At 45.9% G+C, this 26,841-nt stretch overlaps 2 protein-coding genes across 2 annotated transcripts in view; one reads left to right on the top strand and one right to left on the bottom strand.

Moving 5' to 3' along the window:
• The window catches only part of VSNL1 (visinin like 1), a 126,219-nt gene extending 109,199 nt beyond the window's left edge, over positions 1 to 17,020 (top strand). The window contains exons 3-4 of the mRNA XM_040225016.1: positions 12,701 to 12,916; positions 16,044 to 17,020. Coding sequence (XP_040080950.1) covers positions 12,701 to 12,916; positions 16,044 to 16,241 — 414 coding nt within the window. The 3' untranslated portion in view covers positions 16,242 to 17,020. The remainder of the gene's footprint in view (positions 1 to 12,700; positions 12,917 to 16,043) is intronic.
• On the bottom strand, positions 10,336 to 11,715 carry LOC120851926 (zinc finger CCHC-type and RNA-binding motif-containing protein 1-like). Its single transcript, XM_040225015.1, has one exon. The coding sequence runs from the start codon at positions 11,551 to 11,553 to the stop codon at positions 10,909 to 10,911; it is 645 nt and encodes a 214-aa protein (XP_040080949.1). The 5' UTR covers positions 11,554 to 11,715; the 3' UTR covers positions 10,336 to 10,908.
• Positions 17,021 to 26,841: the final 9,821 nt, after the last annotated feature.

Raw genomic sequence — 26,841 nt, 5'->3', positions numbered from 1 at the left:
TTTTTATTTTATTTTATTTATTTTTTGAGAGAGAGAGTTTATTTTTAAAGTCTGAGTAACCAGTGAGTGGGCTTCTCAGGTGGCTCAGTGGTAGAGAATCTGCCTGCCAACACTGGAGACCCATGTTTGATCCCTGGATTGGGAAGATCCCCTGGAGAAGGAAATGGCGATCCACTCCAGTATTCTTGCTGAGGAAATGCTATGAACAGAGGAGCCTGGAGGACTACAGTGCATTGGGTCACAAAAAAGTCAGACATGACTTAGTGACTAAACAACAACAGTAGATACGTTCACCCTTCAAAGTCTGATCCTGTAATTAGGCTATACCAACAAAAGGGGCCACACTCACTGGAAAAGACCCTGATGCTGGGAAAGACTAACGGCAGGAGGAGAAAGGGCGACAGGATTGAGATAATTGGATGGTATCACTGACTTAGTGGACATGAGTTTGAGCCAACTCTGGGAGATGGTGAAGGACAGGGAGGTCTGGCGTGCTGCAGCCCCTGGGGTCACAAAGAGTCAGACACGACTTAGCAACTAGACAACAGCCACACAAGGAGTCAGTAAATTAACAAATCCAAATTCATGAAAGTATCACCCATTTGCCAAAAATCATTTTCTTTTCTCCTTTTTCTTTTAAGATTTCACTTCTAGAATCAGAAAAAAAATAAATAAAATGTGATAGCTAAAAGAAATTTTGAAGCTTACCTGATTTATGCTGTCATTTTATATCCAAAGTGGCTTGAGTTCAGTCACAACTAGATACCCTGCCACAACCCAGCATCAGCTCCTCTGCAGCAAGTTGCTTCCTTTATCCACTCTAAGCATTTATCAAGCATTTATCAAGCATCTGCAGGCGATTATGGCTTTACCTGTGGTGTGAATTCTCAAATGAGGGAGACCGGAACATTAGGCAGGATTTCTGTGGCCTGTGTCTTGTTTTCTATAAGAAGGTCAGAGAACTTCCCTGGGCCTCATGACCTTCTTGGGGCGATATGCCTATGGAGGGACCTTGTCAAGGACATAAATGAAAATTGCTTCCATGACCCAAGGGGCAAAACCTTCTCTAGGAATTTAATTCAGGACTAATTTTCTTCTCAAATAGATGCAGCTCAAGAACCGTGAGCTAATAGTGGTTGTCTCATAATAAAACCTGGAGTCCTGATGGATCCATAATGTAAAAAATGGATATTGTCACCTGGAGGACAAGTGAAGAGGCAGCTCTGAAAAGTGACCTCAGGATCTGGGTGCCCCCCATGGGGGGCAGGGTAGAGGGGCTGTCTCTTTCCAGAGAGCCCGAATGTGGAAGGCAGCTCACACTTTGGGCTGCATCTACATTTGATTGGTTATGTCTACTTGAGGGCAGGGACTGGGTCTTCTGTTTTACTCTGATTCTTCTTTGCTGCCCCTCACCCTCCCTCCCTCCCACACAGAGCTCAGCATGAAGCCTGGCACCACCCCTGGCTTTTGGGAGTGTCTGTTGAATGAACATCTTGGCAGAGAGCAGTTTGAGGATCCACCATTTCTGATTAAGGGGAAATATCTCTCTCCTTTTCCCCTGCTCACGACCAGGTGCACATACTGCTCTGATGACGATTCAATCCTCATGAATCATCAGCTGAAGCAGTAATGGGGATGACACGATTTAAGGCCAAGTGGGAGCCTTCTTTAGCAGAGCTGACTTAAGACACCCTTCGGAACACATTTCAGGCCTTCCCTGGTCATTGGGTGGATTTGCTGCTGTATCCTCAGGCTCAAAAAAGACCTGCTGTGCTGAGTCATATGTTCATCTGCCACCTCCTGTGTGCCTGGCCCTGTACTAGATGCCAGGGATCACAGTGGTGGGTGAAAACGGGCCACTCCTTGCCTCCATTTAGTTTATGGTCTACAAGAGGAGGGGCTTCCCTGGTAGTTCAGGGGTAAAGAATCCGCCTGTCAATGCAGGAGAAGCAGGTTCAGTTTCTGGGTCAGCAAGATCCCCTGGAGAAAGAAATGGCAACCCTCTCCAGTATTTTTGCCTAGGAAATCCCATGGACAGGGGAGCCTGGTGGGCTGCAGTGCACGGGGTCACAAGAGAGTGGGACACCACTTGGCGACTAAACAACCACAACAACTGCTAAGGAAGACGGGCCTTAATCAAGCAATGCCATGAACATTTCTTCACTAGGATGGTAAATGTAACCGAGGGTGGGACTCAGTGATGTGCATGTGTATAATGGGAGCTTCTGACGTTGGCTCGGAGAAGACTTCAAGGTCTGAAGAAGAACACGGGCATTAACTGGGTTGGAGCAGAAAAGGAGCATTGCAGGCAAAGAGAAAAACATGGCAAAGCCTGCATAGCTGTGGCTGAGAGCTCAGTAAGGTCCCAGGTAGCAGGTAGTGAAAGAATCCCAGAGGGCAGAGGAGTGGACCGAAAGCTGGACACAGAGGCTTGGGGATAATTTTGTTCCTTGTCCTGAAAACAGTTAGATGCTATTGACGGCTATGGGAAGTGGACAGGAGAAAACTTGGGTGTGAAAAGTTCCCTCTGGACGTGTGATAGCTTGTGGGCGTGATGAGCCTAAAGCCCAAACCAGATACCAAGTGAATCCTCAACGACACCAGCTTGGCCAGCAGCCCGGGGCATGTGTGTGAGAGAGCCCACCGCTAACCAGGTGCTCACCCAGCTGCTGTCTTCGAACATCAGGAGACGGGATGCTTTGGGGCAGCTTTGAGGGGAACATGGAGGGGCCCAGGCCCGGCTTCTCACAGCCTCAGACAGATTCCACGTGTTCTGTCCCCAGTATATCTCACAAGACTTCTACATCATAGGTATTAATTATTATTGCCCTATTTTGTGGAAGAGGAAACTGAAGCTCAGATGACTTCGTCAACATCACAGAATAAGACAGAACTGAGCTTGCATCTCACCTCTGCCTCTCATGAGCCTGGAGTGGTCCTGCTTTCTCTCAAGGACCCCAACCCCCTGCAGTCCTGGGGGCAAGATAGAGTATCTGCTCTGAGCTGGGCCACAGTGAGGTCCAGGAGGCTGACTGTCATCCTTGGTTGGCCTCTCTCCCTCCACAGCAGTACCTGCCCCGGAGCCAGAGGCTATGGTCCCCGCCTACCTGCCCAGGGCCCAGCCCTTCCTACTGCCTGGAGAGGAGGGGGTGTCTCCTGTGAAGGACAGGTGTTTTCCCCACCTTTGTCCCTAACAGTGGGTACCCACTCCCTGTGAGCCTGCTCTGGCCTGGACCAGCTTTGATGACGAGGACTGAGGCTCCTGTGAGCACAGTGCAAGGCAGGAGTGTGTGGGGAGAAAAAAGCAGAACCATGGGCCAGATGGGCAGATCCTTTCCAGAAGCTGGTGGAGGAGGCGAGTTGCAGCTCCATTTCGGTGCAGAAGGCCAGGCAAACTCAGCAAATGCAGGAGAGGCAGCGTCCACTGGGCAAGCTGGGTTTGACCCCAGTGCCCTCACCCTCCTTAGAGATACAGCCTTATTGTTGTTGTTTAGTTGCTAAGTCACATCCGACTCTTTGCAGTCCCATGAACTGCAGTATGCCAGGCTTCCCTGTCCTTCCCTATCTCCCTGAGTTTGCTCAAACTCTTGTCTATTGAGTCAGTCATGCCATCCAACCATCTCATCGTTTGTCACCCCCTTCTCCTCTTGCCCTCAATCTTTCCCAGCAGCAGGGTCTTTTCCAATGATACAACCTTGAGCCAGTTACTTAACGCAGAGCAATGACCCTCTAGTCCTAAATGTATTGAAAGACCAGCCGAGGGAGCACAAGAGAAGGACCTGCCTAGGACCTCACTCCCCGATAGACTCTCATGAACCACTGCTCTACTGGCAGGACCTGGAGAGGTTGATTTCTGAGCCAGGTCATCCAGGAGAGGCTTCTGGTTAATTCCAGCAGAGGTGAGGGGAGATGACCTTGGAAGCAGAATTGCCATATTTCAGGGGTGCAATAGATAAGACTCTGTCATACCGATCATCACATGACAGGCCAATAAATCGAGAGAGAAATTGTTGAGACAAGGAATAGTGACTTCATTTGGAGAGCAGCTGACCCAGAAGATGGTGAACTCCAGTCCCTAAGAACCATCTTGCCCAGTTGGGATGTTAACTTATTTTATAGAACAAAGAGGGGGAGGTGAGAAGGTAAAGTGAAAAAAGGCGATAAGTTGTTGCAAATATTTCCTGGTTCCAGCCAGACTCCAGGGAGGATGTGTTAATTTCTTCTTTCCTGCATCCATTCACAGGTGGGCCTGGTCAGGATGTTTCCTATGAGCTTAAACGAAAGTATTTTAGCTTAACTCTCAGGCATGGGAGGCAGCTTCCTGGAGGTGGGACATTATGTATACTTTAAGGTGGCTCAGTGGTTAAAAAAAAAAATCTGCCTGCCAATGCAGGAGGTGCAAATCCAGATTCGATTCTTGGGTTGGGAGGATCCCTTGGAGAAGGAAATGGCAATCCACTCCAGCATTCTTGCCTAGGAAATCCCTCAGAGGAGACTGGCGGGCTGCAGTCCATCACAAAGAGTGGGACATGACTTAGCAACTAACAACATTCCTTTAGTGATGAGCTTGTAGCCAAAGCAATAGAATATAAAGGTTAAAGTTAAAAAAATAGATCCAATATGAAGTCAGATTTATTCTTCCCTACTACCACTCCATCCTTGGGGAGGGGATTCTGTTTGTGGGTTCATAAGCCAGACAATATAGGCTCCTGACATTTGAGAACAAAGGAAAACAGAACTGACCTGAGCGAGGACTCTTCCAAAGGGACTGTGTCTGGTGAGAGACTGGATAGCAGGCCTCTCCATGACAGTGAGCCGCAGAGTGGTCCAAGAATACTCTTCTGTTCTTTGATCCCATCGTGAGCACTATTTCAGGCAGATTAATGGGCAGATATCTATTCTGAGGTATGAGGGCTGCCCAGCAGCAGCCCAGAGCTGGAGAGAGACTGCCCTTCACAGCATCTTGTGGCCACTCCCTCAATACAGCAGGTCTGCAGTTAGCTGTCATGGTGGGTCAAGGCTTTGCTTGTGAAAACCTCCCCCACCTGAAGGTTGGACGGAGAGCTTCTAGGGGACCCGAATCCTCCATCAAATTGAGGCAGGCCCCAGTGACTCCGAGAAAGAAAGGAGGATTCTCATGGGAAATGTTACGATGTTTTCTCGGAACTCAGTACAACTTCTAGAAGGATGAGCTAGACACACGGATAGCAGCTAGGGCTGGAGCGGGGAATAGAAGCACTATGTTTTGACGTTTGTTTTTTTTTTTGACGCAGCCACCTGTGTTGCACTGGGGGTAGTGGGGGGTTGGGGGAACATTGGCATATTCAGTATGAGACATCTGGGCTTCACTCACCATCTCTTAAGGAGACAGCCCATTTAATATTCACAACTGCATAGATTATTGAAAAGATGAAAATGTGGGACATCAGCCCACTCTCTGTAAGGAAAACCTCTGCTGTGGCTTTGGAGTAGGCTGATTAATTTGTGACAAGTCTCCCTTTGTCTCCCTCGGGAGAGGCAGAGTCCTCAAGCATTTCCTGGTTTTGTTCCTCTTCTGCACATTGGTTAGTTCTGAGTAAGGATGTGAAGTACAGCGGGATACAGTCTAGATTTGTGTAATCCCCAAAGTTTTGGACTCTGAGACCTTTCTTCAGCTATGATGAAGAGCAGTGAATTGTCACCACCTGCATATTAGGGTGGGGGAAGGGAGCTGCACACTAAATTATCATTAAGTTTCAAACTCATAAGATCATTCCCATAACTTTCGCTTGTGGCTCTATGCACTTGTGTTGTGCTTAGTCGCTCAGTCGCATCCAACTCTTTGTGACGCTATGGACTGTAGCCCGCCAGGCTCCTCTGTCCATGGGATTCTCCAGGCAAGAATACTGGAGTGGGTTGCCACGCCCTCCTCTAGGGGATCTTTCAAACCCAGGTCTCCTTCATTGCAGGTGGATTCTTTACCAGCTGAGCCACTAGGGAAGCCCAAGAATATTGCAGTGGATAGCCTATTCATTCTCCAGGGGATCTTCCCAACCCAGGAATTGAGCCAGGGTCTCCTGCATTGCAGGTGGATTCTTTACCAACTGAGTTACCATATCACAGCGCAATTTTATACTTAAGTATACAATTGTACAATTGTATACTTAAAGTATACATTATGTAGTGGTATGATTAGTGTCTAGGTCTCCCATGATTATAAATATATATTTTTTCTACTTTGGCCACCACCCAACACAGTGCTTGACATGCATGACTGCTCAGTAAATATTTGTTGCATTAAAGAATGAATGAATCATAAAAAATATCCCTCAGGAACATTCTAATGATTTTCATGTAGTACATACTTCCTGCCAGGAGATGGCGATAAATACACAGTATTAGCAGGATGAAAGCTAAGGATTACATAATGCAACAAATTCGTTTGTTTCATCAGATGTGGATTTAGCTTTATTTCTTCAGCTAATACTTGGTTAGGGCTTCCGAGGTGGCTCAGTGGTAAAGAATCCACCTGCCAATGAAGGAGATGCAAGAGATGTGGGGTCAATCCCTGGGTTGGGAAGATTCCCTGGAGAAGGAAATGGCAACCCACTCCAGTACTCTTGCCTGGGAAGTCCCATGGACACAGGAGCCTGGCGGGCTACCGTCCATGAGGTCGCAAAGACTCGAACACAACTGAGAGACTGAGCACACACACAATACTTGATTAAGAGAAACAGAAAGATGTAGCAGAAATGACCCAACAGATACGCATTCAAATCCTGCCTCTATTGTAGACAGCCAGGCACCATGAGCAACGGGCTTGACATTTCAAGCTTGTCCACAAGGAGTTTGTGATGGCAGAGTGTTCAGAGTACAGTGCAGAGTTTATGATCAGACTGTTCCAGGCAGATCAGGAAGATATTTTTTTTTCCCCTAACTTTCTACCTTCTGTTTGTTATACAGTAGTCAGTCCCTCAGCGTCCGTGGGAATTGTTGGTTCTAGGATTCAAATAACAAAATCCCCAGATGCTCAGATTCCTTGTATAAACTGGCCTAGTACACTCAGCCCTCCATAGCTGGGGGTCCCAGAGAACCCAGGGACAGAGGGGCTACTTGGTGGTCCCACCTTCTGTTACTAGCTCTGAGCCCCCAGGTGAACCAAAGGGCTGTGGGCTACACAGGGGCAAGGACAAAAGAGAGCTGTAGAGAAGACTGCCTCCAGGGCAGCCTCACCCCCAGCCCAAGGAGCCTACTACTGGCCAGCTCAGACGCCCCCAGAATTAAGCCTAGCGCTCTGCTGGCCTGAACCTGGAGCAGACCCTGCTCCACCCCAAACCCTGCTCTTCACAAAGGAGCCTTCTCCTGGGTATCCTCAGGAGGACAGGCTGCCCCACTAATGCCAAACCCCAAAGAAGGCCTCTGGGAAGCACATCACACAGCTTCTGGGGTCAGAAGAATTCCTGGCTGGGAGCCTGGGTTCCCATTAAGCAGGCATTATTAACTGCTTCCCTGGCTTCCCAGGTGGCTCAGTGGTAAAGAATCTGCCTCCCAATGCAGGAGATGCCGATGTAGATTCAAGCCCTGGCTTGGGAAGATCCCCTGGAGGAGGAAATGGCAACCCACTCCAGTACTCTTCCCTGGGAAATCCCACGGACAGAGGAGCCTGGTGGGCTACAGTCCATGGAGTCTCAAAGAGTCAGGCACAACCCGGCGACTAAACAGTGTAATCTGTTGTTCAGTCAGACAAAACAGAAAATGATAAGATGAATTTTCTAAAGGAAACAACCACTCCAGATATCTGAGGGCTCTTCATCACACACTCCGTTCCTCCAGAGAAAAAATGTTGGCTGTAAAAGTCAGTAAACAGACCTTCAGCAAGACACATGCAACTTTTATAGCTCAAAATTTACCATTGATTTTTTTTTTCTGAAGGCCTTCCAGATCTAAATTAATTTTTAATACATTGATGCCCAGCTATTTTCAGGTAAAAATATCAGATAGCCTTTAACTTAAAAGGATGCTGTGAGATATAAAATGGGTAAAGCATTGCACCACCAGAAACCTAGAGGGATGGAAAAAAATTATACCCAGTGGCCTCATGTCACTGGGTGCAGAAAGGCCAATGGATAAAAATCCCTAGGGAGACTTTGGACTCCACCAAGGGGCTCAGTGTGCTCTGTTTTTAGGTTATTATATTTCTCAGGTACAGGCTCTGCTCAAGACCCCTGAACACAGACGACACATTAGCAAACAGCACCCCCTTAGAAAGAGAGGAAGACCGCCTAGGCAGAGGGCACATATGATACTTAGAAATAAACATATTTGATCTTAGTCCTTGGTTCTCTTGGAATCTTTGGAGAGATCAGTGTCTGCATGCATCTTCAGTCATGTCCAACTCTTTGGGGCCCCATGGACTGTAGCCTGCCAGGCTCCTCTGTCCATGGGATTTTCCTGGGAAGAATACTGGAGTGGGTTGTCATTTCCTTCTTTAGTGTCTATTGTATGTTAATAAGATGAGTGGTGGTTGGGTGCCGGTCGCTTCAGGAGTGGAGCAGGACTGGAGAGGGGCAGCTGGTCCCAGAAAGACAAGGGGCAGATTAGAGAACTGGAACTTCCAGCCCAAGCCAGACCTCCAGTGGAGACAGGGTGTCTGGAGATTGAGTTCAGTCATCAATGGCCAATGATTTAATCGATCATGCTTGCATAATGAAACTGCCATTAAAAACCCCTTAAACTATGGGGTTCCAGGAACTTCCAGGCTGATGAAAGCATTCAGGGGCTGGGAGAGTGGGGCAACCTGTACTGGGAGGCCCACGCATCCCTTGCATTGCTCTATGCCTCTCCTCTGTTGGATTGTATCCCTTATAACAAACTGGTGAAGTGAACTGAAAGTTGCTCAGTTGTGTCCGGCTCTTTGCGACCCCATGGCCTGTGCAGTCCATGGAATTCTCCAGACCAGAATACTGGAGTGGATAGCCTATCCCTTCTCTAGGAGATCTTCCCAACCCAGGGATCAAACCCAGGTCTGCCTCATTGCATGGAGATTCTTTACCAGCTGAGCCACCAGGGAAGCCCAAGAATACTGGAGTGGGTAGCCTGTCCCTTCTCCAGCGGATCTTCCTGACTAGGAATCCAACTGGGGTCTCCTGCATTGCAGGCGGATTCTTTACCAACTGAGCTATTAGGGAAGCCCCAACAAACTGGTAATAGTAAATAAAGCGGCTCTCAGAATTTTGAGTCAGCAAATTCTCCAACCTGAGGAGAGGGCCGTGGGAACCCTTTCACTTCATAGCACGTTTCTCGGAGGTACAGGGGGCAACCTGAGGCTTGTGCCTGGCACCTAGGGTGGGGGCAGTCTTTCCGGATTGATCCTTCCCTTCTGGTGGTGGTGGTGGTGGTGGTGGTTTAGTTGCTTAGTCGTGTCCAACTCTTGCGATTCCATGGACTGTAGCTCGCCAGGCTCCTCTGTCCATGGAATTCTCCAGGCAAGAACACTGGAGTGGGTTGCCATTTCCTTCTCCAGAGGATCTTCCCCACCCAGGAATAGAATCCAGGTCTCCTGCATTGCAGGCAGATTCTTACCAACTGAGCTATGAGGGAAGCCCCCAGTAACTCCAGGCCATTAGGGTCAGAAGTGGATTGACATGTAGGACACCCAGCTGGGATACAGCCAGTTGGAAAATTGGTTGTTGTGAGGAGAAAAAAATAGAACAACCCCCTAAGTCTCCCCCTGACATGTGGTGTTATAAGTGTTACGAATAATGAACAGTTCAGAATATACGAGGCTCATAGTTACAGAATGAGTTGTTTGATTAGAAAAGAAGAGATGGTCAAGTTTTTATTTTCTAAGATTAATAAAATGATTGTTATTGTTCCATGCCACCAGGTTTAGGAGTAGCTTCTTAGACAACAAAAGCAAGCACCAGATCAGATACTGGCATCTGGAAGTGGGAGTTACTGAAATGCAAATTGAAACCAGCTCTCCCCAGCCCCGCCCCTGGGAATGCTTGTCTCATCCCTGGGCCTCCTGTATTCGTCCCTTACATGAAATGCTTGTCTTTTGTTTCTGGAGGGAGATTTCCTACCATCCAATGTGCTTCTCAGTGTAGGGGCAGTGGGTAGCAGGCAGGGCTTCGCGGGTCCCAGGTCCAGATGTACAGTGAGAAAAAGGATGCAGTCAGAGAGGGCATGAAGCCAGCCATCTGTGTGTGGCCAGCCTGACCCACCTAGCAAGTGGCAGCACCCACACCAGAGTATGGATGCCACGGCAATGCTTTGGACTTTGTATTTGGTGGAATTCTTCAGCCAGAAACACGTATGCACCTTTCCTGGTTTATTTATTATTGTTTTTTTTTCCACAGTCTTAATGAAGTTTTTATTTTAAAGATGAAATTTATTTCAAAAGTTCTTATATAAACCAATCATGAATAAACTTTTATAATGAACTTCTCAAATCTTTTTACTATCTACCTTTCTGGCTCAGCTGGTAAAGAATACGCTTGCAATGTGGGAGACTTGGGTTTGATCCCTGGGTTGGGAAGATCCCCTGGAGAAGGGAAAGGCCACCCACTCCAGCATTTCTGGCCTGGAGAATTCCATGGGACTGTTTAGTCCATGGAATCACAAAGAGTCAGACAGGACTGAGCGACTTTGACTTTCTTCTTGGGATAGCATTGTTATAATAGTATTACATTTCCTTTTTTATTCAAATGAACTGTTTTCAAGATTAATGATTATTAGCAAATCTTGATGCAAGATAAACATGATACTATAAAATTACCATTTCCTATCAACTATCTAAAGTAAAAAAGTATTTGGTACTAAGTGTTCTTATGTTCAAATTCTAAAAGTAATTTTTAGTCCCAAGGGAACTTGGTACTCCAAGCCTTAAAAAAAAGTTTTAATGATATTTACATAATATATATATTTTTAATCACTAAGTTCCTCCTCATCACTGAAGTATGTGCTTTTCTTTATCCTTGGGCGTCTTGAATCATCTGATGTTGAAGGACCTCCTGAACTGGGTTTCCATTTTTTTGGTTCTTCTTCAATTTTGGCTTGCTGGAAAGCTATGGCCTGACTGAGGCTGTCAAGAGCAGGATCTTCCCCTTCATCTTCACTTTCTTCTACTTCTTCAATTTCTTCTTCTGGCTCAGGAATTTTCTTTTTCTCTTTCTTCTTTGGAGGTTCACGTTCTCCAAGCATATTTTTAGGACAGGCATAACTTAAGTGTCCACTTTCCCCACATTCATAACACTTAGATTTATCAAAGTAGTTTCGTCTTCGGATGAACTCAGCTGCTCTTCCATTGTCAATAGCAATGCTTGCTTTTATCACTCTACCAAATAACTGTTTGTTGTTTATTGCCCTGGTACAGTTTTGTGCAGAGTCTTTATCCAAAAATAGAATAAATGCAACCCCTTTACTCCTCCTGGTATCTTTATCTTTCATTATAGTAACCTTTACAACTTTGCCATACTTGGAAAATATCCGATATAAGTCATTGTTGGTCAGGGAAAAGGGCAGATTGGATACATACACTGTGCTTTTACTTGAGGCCAATCCACCACTCATTTCTTCAAGTGGGGCGGGCCTGGGGGGGAGGGCCAGAAGAGCGCGAGCCCTCAGCTCACTTGGGGCTCAACCCTGACCGTATGTAGCTCCTGGCAGCTGCCTCTGCATCACGGGTCCCGGGAGGGGTCGGGCGCAGGAGACGGGAAGGTAGCTACCGCGCCGCTTCCCCACCTTTTCTGGTTTAAAACAGCATGTGTTGTTTTTGTTCGGGGGTGGGATGAGGTTTGCTTGCTAGTTTCCTGTGCTCCACCTGGAGAATGTCTTTTCCTTTATTTTTTTTAATATTTTTATCAGAGTATAGTTGCTTTACAATGTTGTGTTAGTTTCTACTATACAGCAAAGAGGATCAGCCATGCATATACATATATACAGATATGGAGGATGTCCTTTAGCTCTGCTGGGGCAGAGGGTCAGGTATCAGAGCTCCCTGCAGTGTGTGCTGGGTCCAGACGTGTGTCCAGGCCCAGGGCCACCACCACAGTCTCCGTGGTCTTCCCACTTTGGGGGTCTGCACCCCCCCTCCTCCTGCATCCCTCTTCTGCACCCTACGGGCTCTGAGAAGACACCTCTTTATGAATCTCAGAAATAAGCCCAGTCATGTTCTATTTTTAGTGGGTCTTAAATGCCTTCCAAGAGTTTCTAGAAAAAGGAGTTGGATGCTGGTCCAGCACCCAGGGGGACCATGGTGGGCGGGAGGTCAGGGTCACCTCGCTCAGGCCCCACGGGCAGTGAACCTGGATGATCACACGCAGAGAAATGTGGGCGTCCAGGTCACACTGCCCTGTGCAGGAGAGAAGTCAGCTGGCTGCCCCTGTCCTAGACCCTGAGGGAGAATGACCAGAAAAGCCACAGAGGAGGAATTCTAGCAGCCCTGATGCAGGTCCCACCCACCTCAAAGCCCAGTCTTCAGCCTCACCCTCGGGAAAGAGCGAGGAGCCTGGGAGTGAGGACGCATGGGGAGACCGCTTCCCTGTGCCCGTCCTTAGCCTTGAGTGTTGGGCCAAACCTTGTCCACACGGGCGAGCCTGAACCCTCGCCCCTGGGAGGGCTGGGAGAGCCCCAGGCCAGAGTGTGGCGGTGGGCTTTCACTTCGGGGCTTGTAATTCTTCCCCTCCTGACAGGTGACCTTGTGTGTTCTGCTCTGTAGTTCTTCCCATACGGAGATGCCTCCAAGTTTGCCCAGCACGCCTTCCGCACCTTCGACAAGAACGGGGACGGCACCATTGACTTCCGAGAATTCATCTGCGCGCTGTCCATCACCTCCAGGGGCAGCTTTGAGCAGAAGCTGAACTGGGCTTTCAACATGTACGACCTGGACGGGGACGGCAAGATCACCCGAGTGGAGATGCTAGAGATCATCGAGGTGAGGTCCCCGGGTGTTCTCAGGGCCTGGGCTGCTGCCGGCACAAAGGCAGAGCTTGGGAAGAGGCTCCCTGGGCACAGGCCTATGGCAGGTCCCCTTCTTCCCCACCAGGAGCCCTGGCAGGCTGGAATCCTCTGTCCTGTCCCCTCCCTCTACACTGGATAATGTCTCAGCTCCAAGCTGCTGGGTTCTGACTGTCAACTACATTTCAACCAGCCATGCTGTCACTGTGAGATCTTCCACCAACATAAGCCTAGAGGGTGCGAAGGATGGTGTCAGGACCCAGCTTCTCTGGCCCTTGGCTTAGCTCTGCCCTGCTGGACACCACTCTCTTCCTTAAGCCAGCTTCCCCACGGTGGGCACAAGATGCTGCCCGTGGTCCCCAGTTTCCCATCATTCCACGTAAACAAGCATCTTCCTCAGTTGCCTATGCAAATGTCCCAGGACCCCCTGCCCACTGCTGCGACCTCAGTCTTCAACACCGCTCCTTACACACTGAGTGTGAGATGCCTGGGCCTTGGTTTTCCTGGAATACACAGCCTCACATCAGGGCCTTGATATCCTCTCCTTCTGCCCAGGACCGCCCTCCAGGTCCCCTCATTACTCTCAGGGCTGCCCCCTCATCTCGTTGGCAGGCCTTCCTCGCTGAACTCACATCCCCCTACCCCTGGGCCATCTAATCCCTTACCAACTTTTTTTTTTTGGTCACAGATTTTATCACTGCCCTAAATCACCTGATATAATAGAACACAAGCTACACGTATGGAGAGGGCCATACTCTCTCACTGCTGTATCCGCCAGCCTAGAACAGTCCGGGAGCCTGCCGGGCACTCACCCGCTGATGAATGAGTCAGTGCCTCTTCACTCACTCACTGTCTTAGGTTGTGTGTCCACCTCTGTGCTGACAAGGTGACCCAAAAAGGGAAGTGCCCTGCTGCCACAGGCAGGACCAAGTGTCTCATCCTGGAGCTGGGGCAAGGCCCTGCCCAGACCACAGGGCTGAGATTTGGGGTTGGGGGGCAGAGGGGTGGATCCCCAAAGCAAAGCCAAGGGATGATGGCGAGAAACAGTAGCCAAAACCCAAGTGACCCAGATGCCCGCTCTGCTATGCTGACTTTCCTCCCTCTGGGGCTGCTCCCCAGCGCAGTCAGCTCTGGCCTCTGGAGCCCTGCCTTCCACTTACCCCACCTGCCCCAGCATCTTTAGTCCCTTCTCTACCTTTAGTACCCACTTCCCTTCCCAAGTAAACTGGGAGACCCAGTAAGGTTCAGGCATGGAGTTGGCTATGGGGCGTTGAGCACCAAATCATCAATGTCTTTATGAAAAAATGATAATAAACCTACCCCTCAAGACTGTGGTAATGATTAAGCACCAGGCACACTTTCTCTCGGGCTTCCCTGGTGACTCGGTGGTAAAGAATCTGTCTGCCAAGGCAGGAGACGCAGGTTCGATCCCAGGGTTGGGAAGATCTGCTGGAGAAGCAAATGGCAACCCACTCCAGTATTCTTGCCTGGGAAATCCCATGGACAGAACAGCCTGGTGCGCTACAGTCCAGGGTGTCACAAAGAGTTGGACACGACTGAGCGACTAAACAACACTTCTCATCACGTAGGAAACGCTCAGTACACGGCAGTTCACTGTCGGGGCTCTGTCTCCCTTGGAAATATCATCCACCTCGACTCTCAGCTCCTTTCCTTCTTCATGCTCCCTCTGCACGTGGCGCCCTATTTCCTTCTCTAGTATTTTCTCCAGCTTCTAGCCCTCTACACTGGCACCCTGGCACTCCTTCCTGCCTCCAGGTTCCTTTTTGCTGAGTCACCTTTTCAAAACCAAGGTATCAGTAACTGATACAGCCTTTACAGCATCTCTGTACTTCAGGAGCTGCTCATTCATTTGGCCAAAAGTCTTTACAGAGAGGTTCCTCCATGCCACGCACAGCTGTGCACACAGATCCGGCTGTCCAGCTGACATGCATTTGCTTGCCTGTCTGCTGCAGCCTCACTGTCCTTCCAGGGCTGCTCACCCTTGAACACTCACCACTGGCCATTTTGACCTCTACCATGCTTTCCACCTGGGCTTTTCATCTTTTCCTTCAGGGCTCTGGGCCCATCCAAATCTTCTTTAGTCTTTAAGGTCTAGGTTATTTTGCCATCATCATAATCCAATTGTAGAACATTTTTATTCTCCCAATAGGATCCCTTATGCCCATGGGTATCCCCAGATTCTGGAAACTACCTTTCTACTTTTTCTTTATGGATTTGTCTCGCTGGACATTTCATATAAATGGAATCTTACAATATACATTTGGCCTTTTATATCTGGCACTTTTTTGGACATTTATCTCTGTTGTAGCACCTATCAGTATTTCATTCCTTTCTGTTGCTAAAATCGTATTCAGTTGTATAGATGTGTCATATTTTATTTATCTCTTTGCCAGCTGAGTATTTGTGCTGTTTCATGTTTGGGCTATTATTGAAATTGCTGCTATACGTTTACCTACAAGTCTTTGTGTAAAAGAGCATTTCTTTTTTTAAGGCACTTTCCTAAGAATGAAACTCGCTTCTACCTTTAATTTCCATTTTGAGAGTTACATGTGTGCAGTTTAATGGAAAATGGAAGAATCATCTTACTCTGTTCTTTCACTCATGAGGAGAGCCCCTGACTTGCAGATCCCCCCCCAGCTAACTTCTTTCAGGGCTTAATTTATTTTACTGGTGCACCTCTCTTGCTTTCTTGACAGATTGTAAGTCCCTTATCAGTTGGGACCACTGATTACGGTCCATTTCATCTGGGACCACTTCATCTTTTCCTAGATCTCTAAGGAGTAGAGCTTGTTGATTACCATCTGACTTCAAATTCAGAAGTTTTCAAACTGAGCTTATCATTTTCCTTCCTAAACCTCCCTGATCGTCATTCTTGGTCTCACCACAACTCTTTTCACTCACTTCCTCCAGCCAGAAAAATTAGGAGTCACACAAAATTCTTCTCTATCCCGTTAGTCATGAGACTCACACCGATTTGATTACACCACTCTTATTTAAAAGCATTTAAGGAGTCCTTTGAAGTACATTTAAATTCTTTACCCCATCCTAGGTGAACTTTATGATCTATTTCTTGTCTTCCCAAGGCTATCTACAAAATGGTGGGCACAGTGATCATGATGAAAATGAATGAGGATGGCCTCACGCCCGAGCAACGAGTAGACAAGATTTTCAGCAAGATGGATAAGAACAAAGATGACCAGATTACACTGGATGAATTCAAGGAAGCTGCCAAGAGCGACCCTTCCATTGTACTACTTCTGCAGTGTGACATTCAGAAATGAGCAGAGGTCAATGCTATGGACTGCACAAGAGTATCAATGTTCCATTCAGTCTGCAGCTATTAACACACACACACACACACACACCCCACACACACAAATATCGCTTGGACTACCTATAAATGGACTTGCTTCTTGTGTTTGAAACACTTGTGTGCATGAGAATGTCATTTGCTAATGAATTTTAAAAGCATATATTATAAAACAGACAACCTGCCACAATGTGATATGTGTAATATCATTTCATAAAAAACCTTCCTCCTCCAAAGCCTGGGCAGAAACGTGCTGCAAAGAGTTCTATGATTTCTTGTTCATGTTTTGCTAATGCTTGTGTCTCCTTGATTACATGATGTTAGTAGCACTGAGACCCCCACGGTAATGTAACTGAATTTTAAGCTGTGTCACCATTCTCCTGTAAAATAGTACTAGACAGACACACCGAGATCTTGACTCCTCTGTGTGGTCCACACACAAAAGCTTGTATTATCAGTGAATATAAATGTACGACATTTGCATGCCTTTTAGGTTTGCCTTAATTCTTACCTCATTTGCACCCTATCAACCTGGAAAGAGCTGTGTTGGAATTAATGCAGTATAAACCTTACAAACTCTGCTAAATGACTCATAAATATATCTATCTATAATATGCATATACTCAAAGATATTATTTATTGAAAGTAAAAAAAAAAAGATGGATGTGTACTGATTTCTGCTTGAATTTTCAAAGGCTTCCAAAGAGGTGGCAATAGATGTCCCAAATAAATTTATAACATTTGACTTTTCCCCTCAGTTTTGTTTCATAATTTTAAATTGGAAACAGATGTTTCATGATCATCCAGGGTCAGTAGCAACAAACTTACTAAATTTCCCTTTGAACACACAACTTGGGAATCCAAAGACTAGTGACAACCAATGGGAAAAAAGCGACTTTTTGATACTTCATCCTGGCCCTCAGAAAAGGGAAAATTAATATGGCATGTCAAGTTTAAACATAAAACTTGCTCATTCTCAAAAAATGCTCACTATATGACAATACATGCTATCTCAGTGTGACCATGTGTTATGTTTTACACAACTATGTGTTATGTTCTATACAACACACTGAGTGAGAAGCGTCCTCTGAAAGATGCTGGCAGAAAAGGGGCCTTCTGTCTTGCCAAATCATAAACGTACTCATGGTTTTAAAGATGTAACAAAATCCTGACCGTTTTGAGCTTGAGGGAGGAAGGCAGAGATTCCATGAAGAGCCCTAGGGGCGGGTTTGCATTTTCAGAGCAAGCGTGGATGAGACCGGTTTCTTTCTCCAGGACCATCCAGTAGAACTTGCTGGAATGGTGGAAACTTCTGTACTGGTTGTGTGTGACTTTGGAGCACTTCAAGTTCAGCTAATATGACTGGCAAACTGAATTTTTCATTTTACTTTAATTTACATTTAATTTGCCCCATGTAGCGAGTTGTCATCGTATCAGACAGTACAGTGCTAAACTGTTCACTTTTTATGGACTGTCTTTTTTCCTAAATATTCGTCCCTTGTCTGTCTTAGGATCCTTAAGTGAGACCAGAGACCAGGGCCTGACAATTCTATTCATCTATTCAGCAAGAAACTGGGAGTGAGCAAAACTCCCCACACACTCTCAGGAGGCCGGCGGTACTTGACCCTGCCACACTTCCGCCCCCAGAGAGAACAGTCCCAAGGGCTCATAGGACTTCTGGGTGCCCTTTACCCTGTGCTTGGTGAGTCCAGTGGAGGCAGGGGGAGACAGGGTCATTCAGAGCCACCAGTACTTTCTCCTCTGATTGGGTGGGGTGGAGGTGGAGGGTTGAGGAACTGGGAAGACACCTTAGAAAGGCACTTGGTGAAATCAAGCTCGAGTCAATGAATTCTTAGCAAATTTTGACTGATTACCTATAACACACCCAACACCATTCTTCTGGGGAGAGACAGACAGTAACCACACACACTCACACAAACTTCCAATTGTAAGAACTCTGAAGAAAAGCACAACAGGTGAAGGCAGATGGAAAACAATGGGATACAGCAGTGGTGTTTGCTCTAAGCTGGTTAGGTGACACTGCTGTGAGACCCAAGAGAAGGAAGTGAGCCACATGGGTGTTTGGGGAAACAAACGCTCCAGGGTCTTCCCTGGTGGTCTAGCAGTTAAGTCTCTACATTTCCACCATAGGGGCATGGTTTGATCCCTACTCAGGGAGCTAAGATCCCGCATGGAACTAAGATCCCCCATGCCCCTTGATGCAGCCAAACAAACAAGAACAAAACACACACCCTCCAGCAGACTCAGTTCAGTTCAGTTCAGTCACTCAGTAGTGTGTGAATCTTTGTGACCCCATGGACTGTAGCACACCAGGCCTCCCTGTCCATCACCAACTCCCGGATTTTACTCAAACTCATGTCCATCAAGCCAGTGATGCCATCCAACCATCTCATTCTCTGTCGTCCCCTTCTCCTCCTGCCCTCAATCTTTCCCAGCATCAGGGTCTTTTCAAATGAGGCAGTTCTTCGCATCAGGGGGCCAAAGGATTGGAGTTTCAGCTTTAGCCATCAGTCCTTCCAATGAATATTCAGGACTGATTTCCTTAAGGATTGACTGGTTGGATCTCCTTGCAGTCCAAGAGTCTTCTCCAACACCACAGTTCAAAAGCATCAATTCTTCTGCCCTCAGCTTTCTTTAAAGTCCAACTCTCACATCCACATGTGACTACTGGAAAAACCATAGCTTTGACTAGATGGACCTTTGTTGGCAAAGTAATGTCTCTGCTTTTTAATATGCTGTCTAGGTTGGTCATAACTTAGCTTCCAAGGAGCAAGTGTCTTTTAATTTCATGGCTGCAGTCACCATCGGCAGTGATTTTGGAGCCCCCAAAAATAAAGACACTCACTGTTTCCATTGTTTCCCCATCTATTTGCAATGAAATGATGAGACCAGATGCCATGATCTTATTTTCCCAGCAGACTCACTGAGAAATAAATAAAATGTAGAAATTGGGCCAGCGAGTGAACATCTGTTTTAGTCCTCACTTCTCTACTAGTGTAGACTGTTGCAGGGGGCTGAGAGCAGTCTGGCTGTATTGGTTAGAATAAGTGCACATATGCCTTCTGACCCAACATCCCTACTCCTCGGTATGTTGCCCAAGATGCTCTCACAGGAGTCTATATGGGGACTCTTCCCAGCACGTCCATGACAACTCCGTTTCTGGTGTGGGGACTGGAGGCAACTAGTGGTTCATGACTAGAAGACTAGGTAAGTAAGACGTGGTCCATGCACCCTATGGCCTACTCACCTTCAGCTGGGAGCCGACGTCCACACATGGGTTTTTACAATGCTGAAAGGGAGAAAAAGCAACAGGGAAATCTGTTGCACAGTATAATACAAACAAATGAAGCATACATTCTCACAAAAGAACACTAAAGGCCCATAAAATAAAAGGAAATATCACATTAGAGTTGAGGGGTGTACCACAACATTTTATCCTCTCCAAGCTGTGATGGCTTAAAATAGAAATCATCATCTTAATATTCCTCACAGCTACTGTGGGTCGGGCATTTGAGAAGGTTCGCCTGAATATTTCTGGTTGGGGATTGTTCATGCAGTTGCAGTCACATGATAGTTTGAGCTGAAACAGGTCCCTGGAGCAGGCTGGAGTGGAGAGGGCCTCTCTCCCCTTCCAGCCTCAGAGCATCTCCACAGTTTGTGCTTCCTCACTGCCGGGGTCCAGCCCAGGTGGGTGCAGGGTGATTCGAAGGTGGGGACGGAGTCAGTGTCCTTGGAAAAATACATATTTAATTACAGATATATAGAGAGATTAGGAACGGATAGTGTAGTAGGAAAATTAGTGGAGAAAAAGAGGCTGAATAACTTGGTTTACATGGAATAGCATCCATGCTCCAGATGGGAATTCAGCCAGAAAAACAGGGAGCAAGAAAGAAATGACATGGGGGAATCAGTCTTTCTGGAAACTGATCCAATTTCTTTATTTTTGGCTTTGCTTATATACCTTTTGTTACACATAGGGATGAATACAGAGTCATGCGGGGGTCAGCAGGCCTGACCTTTATCAAAATCAGGTGCTTCACATAAAAAGGTCTTAGGGATTTTACATCATCATCTGGCCATGAGACCTGCTGACATTTTATGATCCTTTCTTTCTGATAACCAAAAAACTTATTTCTCCCAAGGGTTTTTTTTCTTAAACTAGGCACCACCCTCCAGATAAAGTTGCATTCCTATAGGGTGAGGGTGTAGTGAGTTACAATCAAGAAAGGAATTTATTTAACCCAAGGTTAACATGATTAATCTTAAAGGTTAATACTTATCTCTCCTATATGCTAGTTATATTCATTATAAGGGCAGGGAACATGGAGATTTAGCAGCAAATATCAACTCAACAAATGAAAATCCTTTCACCAATGTTCCCCTTAAGATCTATTTAGTCTTAAGATAGTGATAAAGTTACATTTTTATATAGCAAGGACACAGTGATTTATAACAAAGTACAGTGATCTATTACAAAAGAGAAAATTCATTAACTCAAAAAGTCTAGTATTGCTAACCTTAAAACTACTATATTTCCTTTTCTATATTCCAAATACATTGATTAATATATTCCCAGGTGCCTAAGGATATGGAGGCCTGGCGGCAATCATTGACTCAACAATGAGAAAAGCCCTATGCTAATTAAGACTCTCAAAATACTCCAAAACTCTCTGTGCTGTTTATGGTTGAGAGGTAGTAAACAATCATGTGCTTAGTGGCAGGAGTATGGATAATCCTGTCACACAAGCTAGTCTGTCAGCAGAGAGGTTTGACCTGAAACAACCTTGTCACACCCAGGGCAGGGAATTAGCAGTAATTATTGGCACAACAAATGAAAAAACCCTTCACCAATATAATTCCTAACCAACCCACTATACTGACAATTTCCCAAAAGAATTTGCCTTTAGTAAATCTAAAACATCTCGTGCCTCTCAGGTTGGGAGGCTGTAAACAATCACATGTGGTCGGACGAACCTATACAGGCGGGCTAGATAAACTTCAGAGGAGTCCGTAAGCTGAAACACTCTTGTCACGCCCAGGAATTTTTATTGACTTGGAGCTGCACGTTAACTCCTTCTCCGAGAGAAATGGTGATGGGGGAGAGCCCCCCGTAAAGTCAGAGGTGTAGGCGAGAGCATGAAACAGTAAAGTAGATAGACTCTGGTTCTGGGGTTAGATGCTCGGGAACAGGGGGTTTCCTGAGGCTTGATCACGCCTTTGCGTATGCCAAGCCTCCTTCCTTGTGACCTTTGCCACGGGCGGAGTTCCCCACGCTGGCCCCCCGGCACTCACAGCATGGCGACCTCACAGCAGCCGTAGTACTTAGCTGATGGTTCAGATCTCCACCACAGGCATTCCTGCAAACAAACTGGAAGTTTCATGGTCCTTTCTGACCTAGCCTCACTTGTCATGAAGTAGCACTTCCGTGGCATTCCATTAATTACAGGAAAGTCACAAACCCTAGCCCACAGTCAAGAAGGAAATTACACTCCATGTCTTTCTTGATGGGTTTTTTAGTCTCTAGAAGAACAGGAGCAATGCTGTTGCCACCCTTTTTGGAAAATCATCGGCCACAGTCTGCCCTGTAGCCACGATCCATCTCTTCCACCTTCAAAATGCATTCACCTGCTCCCAAGTAATGACAAAAGTCTCATCCCATTATGACTTCAGCGTCGGGATTGAAGCCCCAGATCTCATCATCTAAAGGCTCCTCAGAGTTGGTTCATCAGATGTAGCAAATTGAGATCATTCTTTTTAATCCAAAGGCCTGTGGATAACCAACAGGTAATTATTGCTCCCTTTTCCCACCTGCCTTACACAACATAGAATGTTTGGGATGGGGAAGAATAGTCAAAGCTATGGTTTTTCCAGTGGCCATGGATACATGTGAGAGGTGGACTTTAAAGAAAGCTGAGCGCTGAAGAATTGATACTTTTGAACTGTTGTGTTGGAGAAGAGTCTTGAGAGTCCCTTGGACTGCAAGGAGATGCAACCAGTCCATCCTAAAGGAGATCAGTCCTGAATACTCATTGGAAGGACTGATGCTGAAGCTGAAACTCCAATCCTCTGGCCACGTGATGGGAAGAACTGACTTATTTGAAAAGACCCTTATGCTGGGAAAGATTGAAGGCAGGAGAAGGGGACGACAGAGAATGAGGTGGTTGGATGGCATCACCAACTCAATGGACATGAGTTTGAGTAAGTTCTGGGAGTTGGTGATGGATAGGGAAGCTTTGCGTGTTGCTGTCCATGGGGTCGCAAACAGTCGGACACGACTGAGCAACTGAACTGAACTGAAGCATAACTACAGTTGAGACACACTTTCAAAAAAGGGGAAACTGGAAAGCTTAAGGTAGTCTCTGGTCCATAGCAATTCTGATATCCAGCTAGGTACATCTTGTAATTTCCTTGATTAAGGCTCAGTCCTACTTTCTGCCGGTTGTTCTCCATGGCTTTTGGCTCTGCCTTTTGTGTTCTTGTCTCTACCTTCTGAGTTAGCCTTCCTTTTTCATAAAAAATGTAGCCTGTTTATAGCTGAGTAGTTTCTTGGCTTACTGCCTGCCCATAAGGCTTCAGGAGTACAAAAACTTGTTTTCATTTTTGTACTATCTCTTTCTGTCTAAGCTGATACAATTCTTTAAAGAAAAATCTTAACAGTTTTTTTATGGATCAGTTTATAAAGTCCTATGAGAGGGGACTGGAATGCAAAAGTAGGAAGTCAAGAGATACCTGGAGTAACAGGCAAATTTGGCCTTGGAGTACAAAATGAAGCAGGTCAAAGGTTAACAGTTTTGCCAAGAGAACACACTGGTCATAGCAAACACCCACTTCCAACAACACAAGAGAAGACTCTACACATGGACATCACCTGATGGTTAATTCTGAAATCAGACTGATTATATTCTTTTCAGCCAAAGATGGAAAAACTCTATACAGTCAGCAAAAACAAGACCGGAAGCTGACTGTGGCTCAGATCATGAACTCCTTATTGCCAAATTCAGACTTAAATTGAAGAAAGCAAGGAAAAGCATTAGACCATTCAGGTATGACCTAAATCCAATCCCTTAAGATTATATAGTGGAAGTGAGAAATAGATTTAAGGTTAGATCTGACAGAGTGCCTGAAGAACTATGGGCAGAGGTTTGTGACATTGTACAAGAGGCAGTGATCAAGACCATCCCCAAGAAAAAGAAATGCAAAAAGGCAAAATAGTTGTGTGACGAGGCCTTACAAATAGCTTTGCAAAGAAGAGAAGCTAAAGGCAAAGGAGAAAAGGAAAGATATACCCATTTGAATGCAGAGTTCCAAAGAACAGTAAGGAGATATAAGAAAGCCTTCCTCAGTGATCAGTGCAAAGCAATAGAAGAAAACAACAGAAAGGGAAAGACTAGAGATCTCTTCAAGAAAATTAGAGATACCAAGGGAACATTTCATGCAAAAATGAGCACAATAAAGGACAGAAATGGTATGGATCTAACAGAAGCAGAAGATATTAAGAAGAGGTGGCAAGAATACACAGAAGAACTGGACAAAAAAGATCTTCATAACCCAGATAACCAAGATGGTGTGATCACTCAGCTAGAGCCAGACATCCTGGAACGGGAAGTCAAGTGGGCCTTAGGAAGCATTACTACGAACAAAGCTAGTGAAGGTGATAGAATTCCAGTTGAGCTATTTCAAATCCTAAAAGATGATGCTGTGAAAGTACTGCACTCAATATACCAGCAAATCTGGAAAACTCAGCAGAGGTCACAGGACTGGAAAAGGTCAGTTTTCATTCCAATCTCAAAGAAAGGCAATGCCAAAGAATGTTCAAACTACTGCACAATTGCACTCATCTCACACACTAGCAAAGTAATGCTCAAAATTCTCCAAGCCAGGCTTCAACAGTTCATGAACCATGAATTTCCAGATGTTCAAGCTGGATTTAGAAAAGTGAGAAAAACCAGAGATCAAATTGCCTACATCCGCTGGATCATGGGGAAGGCAAGAGAGTTCCAGAAAAAACATCCACTTTTGCTTTATTAACTACTCCAAAGCCTTTGACTGTGTGGATCACAATAAACTGAAAAATCTTTAAAGAGCTGGTAATACCAGACTGACCTGCCTCCTGAGAAATCTGTATGCAGGTCAAGAAGCAACAGTTAGAACTGGACATGGAACAAAAGACTGGTTTCAAATCGGGAAAAGAGTATGTCAAGGCTGTATACTGTCACCCTGCTTATTTAACTTATACGCAGAGTACATCACGTGATATGCCAGGCTGGATGAATCACAAGCTGGAATCAAGATTGCTGGGAGAAATATCAATAACCTCAGATATGCAGCTGACACCACCCTTATGGCAGAAAGCAAAGAAGAACTAAAGAGCCTCTTGATGAAAGTGAAAGAGGAGAGTGAAAAAATTGGCTTAAAACTCAACATTCAGAAAACTAAGATCATGGCATCCGGTCCCATCATTTTATGGCAAATAGATGGGGAAACAATGGAAACAGTGAGTGACTTTATTTTGGGGGGCTCCAAAATCACTGCCGATGGTGACTGCAGCCATGAAATTAAAAGACACTTGCTCCTTGGAAGCAAAGTTATGACCAACCTAGACAGCATATTAAAAAGCAGAGACATTACCAACAAAGGTCTGTCTAGTCAAAGCTATGGTTTTTCCAGTAGTCACATGTGGATGTGAGAGTTGGGCTATAAAGAAAGCTGAGTGTCAAAGAATTGATGCTCTTGAACTGTGGTGTTGGAGAAGACTCTTGAGAGTCCCTTGGACTGCAAGGAGATCCAACCAGTCCATCCTAAAGAAAATAAGTCCTGAATATTCACTGGAAGGACTGATGCTGAAGCTGAAACTCCAATACTTTGCCCATCTGATTCGAAGAACCAACTCATTTGAAAAGACCCTGATGCTGGGAAAGATTGAAGGTGGGAGAAGGGGATGACAGAGGATGACATCACTGACGCGATGGGCATGAATTTGAGTAGGCTTCGGGATTTGGTGATGGACAGGGAAGCCTGGTATGCAGGAGTCCATGAGGTCGCAAAGAGTCGGACATGACTAAGTGACTGAACTTATAAAACCCATGCCATTAGAAACGGCCCATTGTGTGATTGCTTGGGAACAACACCCCTGATATTCTTAACTATTGTTTAATGAAGAGCACCCAAAAGTCACACCCTCAGAAAGAGGGGTCTTTTATCTGTCTGAAAAGGTCTAAAAGCCCTGCCTTAAGTCTTTCTGAGGTCCTAAGCAAGGGTCTTACATTGTTCTACCCTAGATTTTATTTTGCACAGAAGCCTCTCCATAGCGTAAAAATTAGTTGTCATCTGGGAGAGTGTGGAAATAAAAAATAGTCCTGGCTCCTTATATGTAACTGCTGAACTTTTAGTTCATCTCTCCTCTCTCATGTTTTGTCATAGGCCGCAAGAAACCAGAAGTAACTTTTCACATTCTACCTATACATCTCTTCAGCTAGATCACCAGTGGATTAGGTACATTTCCTATTTTCCATGTTATTAGTACCACGGCATCAGCTATGCCAACTTGCCATCAGTACATAAGGGTCCCCTTTTTACTCCTGCTTCCAATGGCATTTTCCTCTTTTAGCTCTCACCAAGAGCATCCTTGAAATGCTTTATTTTCTAACACTCTCCCCAAGGCCCTTTTAAGCTTCCACGAGCATCTTCCTCTAGGTCCTTTGAATTTATGTACCTGTGAATCTAAACTTCAAGGTCCTTCCAACCAGCGGCATATGGTTTAAGTTCATTTTTGTTTGGGTATTCCTTTTCTCAGATACCAAAATCTGTTTGTTACTAATACTATGTGACAAATCACCCCAAAACTTAATGGCTTGAAACAATAACTACTGTATCATCTCCATGGTTGTTTGGGCCAGGGTGTCAGGAAGGATTCCGTTGGGCAGTTCTGGCTTGGAGATCTCAAGCAGATGGACAGGGATGGGGGTTTTGGTGTGGCTGGAGCAGCTGAGGGTGGCTGGGCACTTCTCTTCATGTAGTCCCAGGGCTTCTCCAAGTGGTTTTCCTACATAGGCTAGCCTCGTTCAGGCTGCCTCATGGAGTGGCAGCCTCAGGGAAGTCAGACTGCTTCCATGGAGGCACAGTGATCCGGCATGAATGTTCTAGAGACCGAGGTGGGACTTCTCTTTCTCTTCATTGCCTTTTTTGACTGAGCCATCCAAGTTAACACATTTTTACATACTTGTCATACTGTTATAAGTGACATACACATCTGTCTAGCTTAAGAAGGGAATTAGACTCTACAAAGCAAGGTTTTGGAAGATGATGGAAGGGATCTCGTGTTGTCATCTTTAAAAAATACAATCTACCTCAGGGAATGAAGAAAGGAGGTAGAAGGAAATTATTGCCATGGACCAGAGTTGAAGGTGAGCCATGACAATTTCTGGAATCAAGTTCCATTTAAGCATGCGCACACACACACACAGCTCAGTGACAAGGATGCTCAGGAACCTGTGTCCTTCCCAGCACACACACACACACACACCTCAGTGACAAGGATGCTCAGGAACCTG

Source organism: Oryx dammah, unplaced genomic scaffold (genome assembly GCF_014754425.2).
Source record: "Oryx dammah isolate SB20612 unplaced genomic scaffold, SCBI_Odam_1.1 HiC_scaffold_25, whole genome shotgun sequence".
Classification (NCBI taxonomy): Eukaryota; Metazoa; Chordata; class Mammalia; order Artiodactyla; family Bovidae; genus Oryx; species Oryx dammah.
Note: the sequence above shows the minus strand (reverse complement) of the source record. Positions and strands in the feature narration are given on the sequence as shown.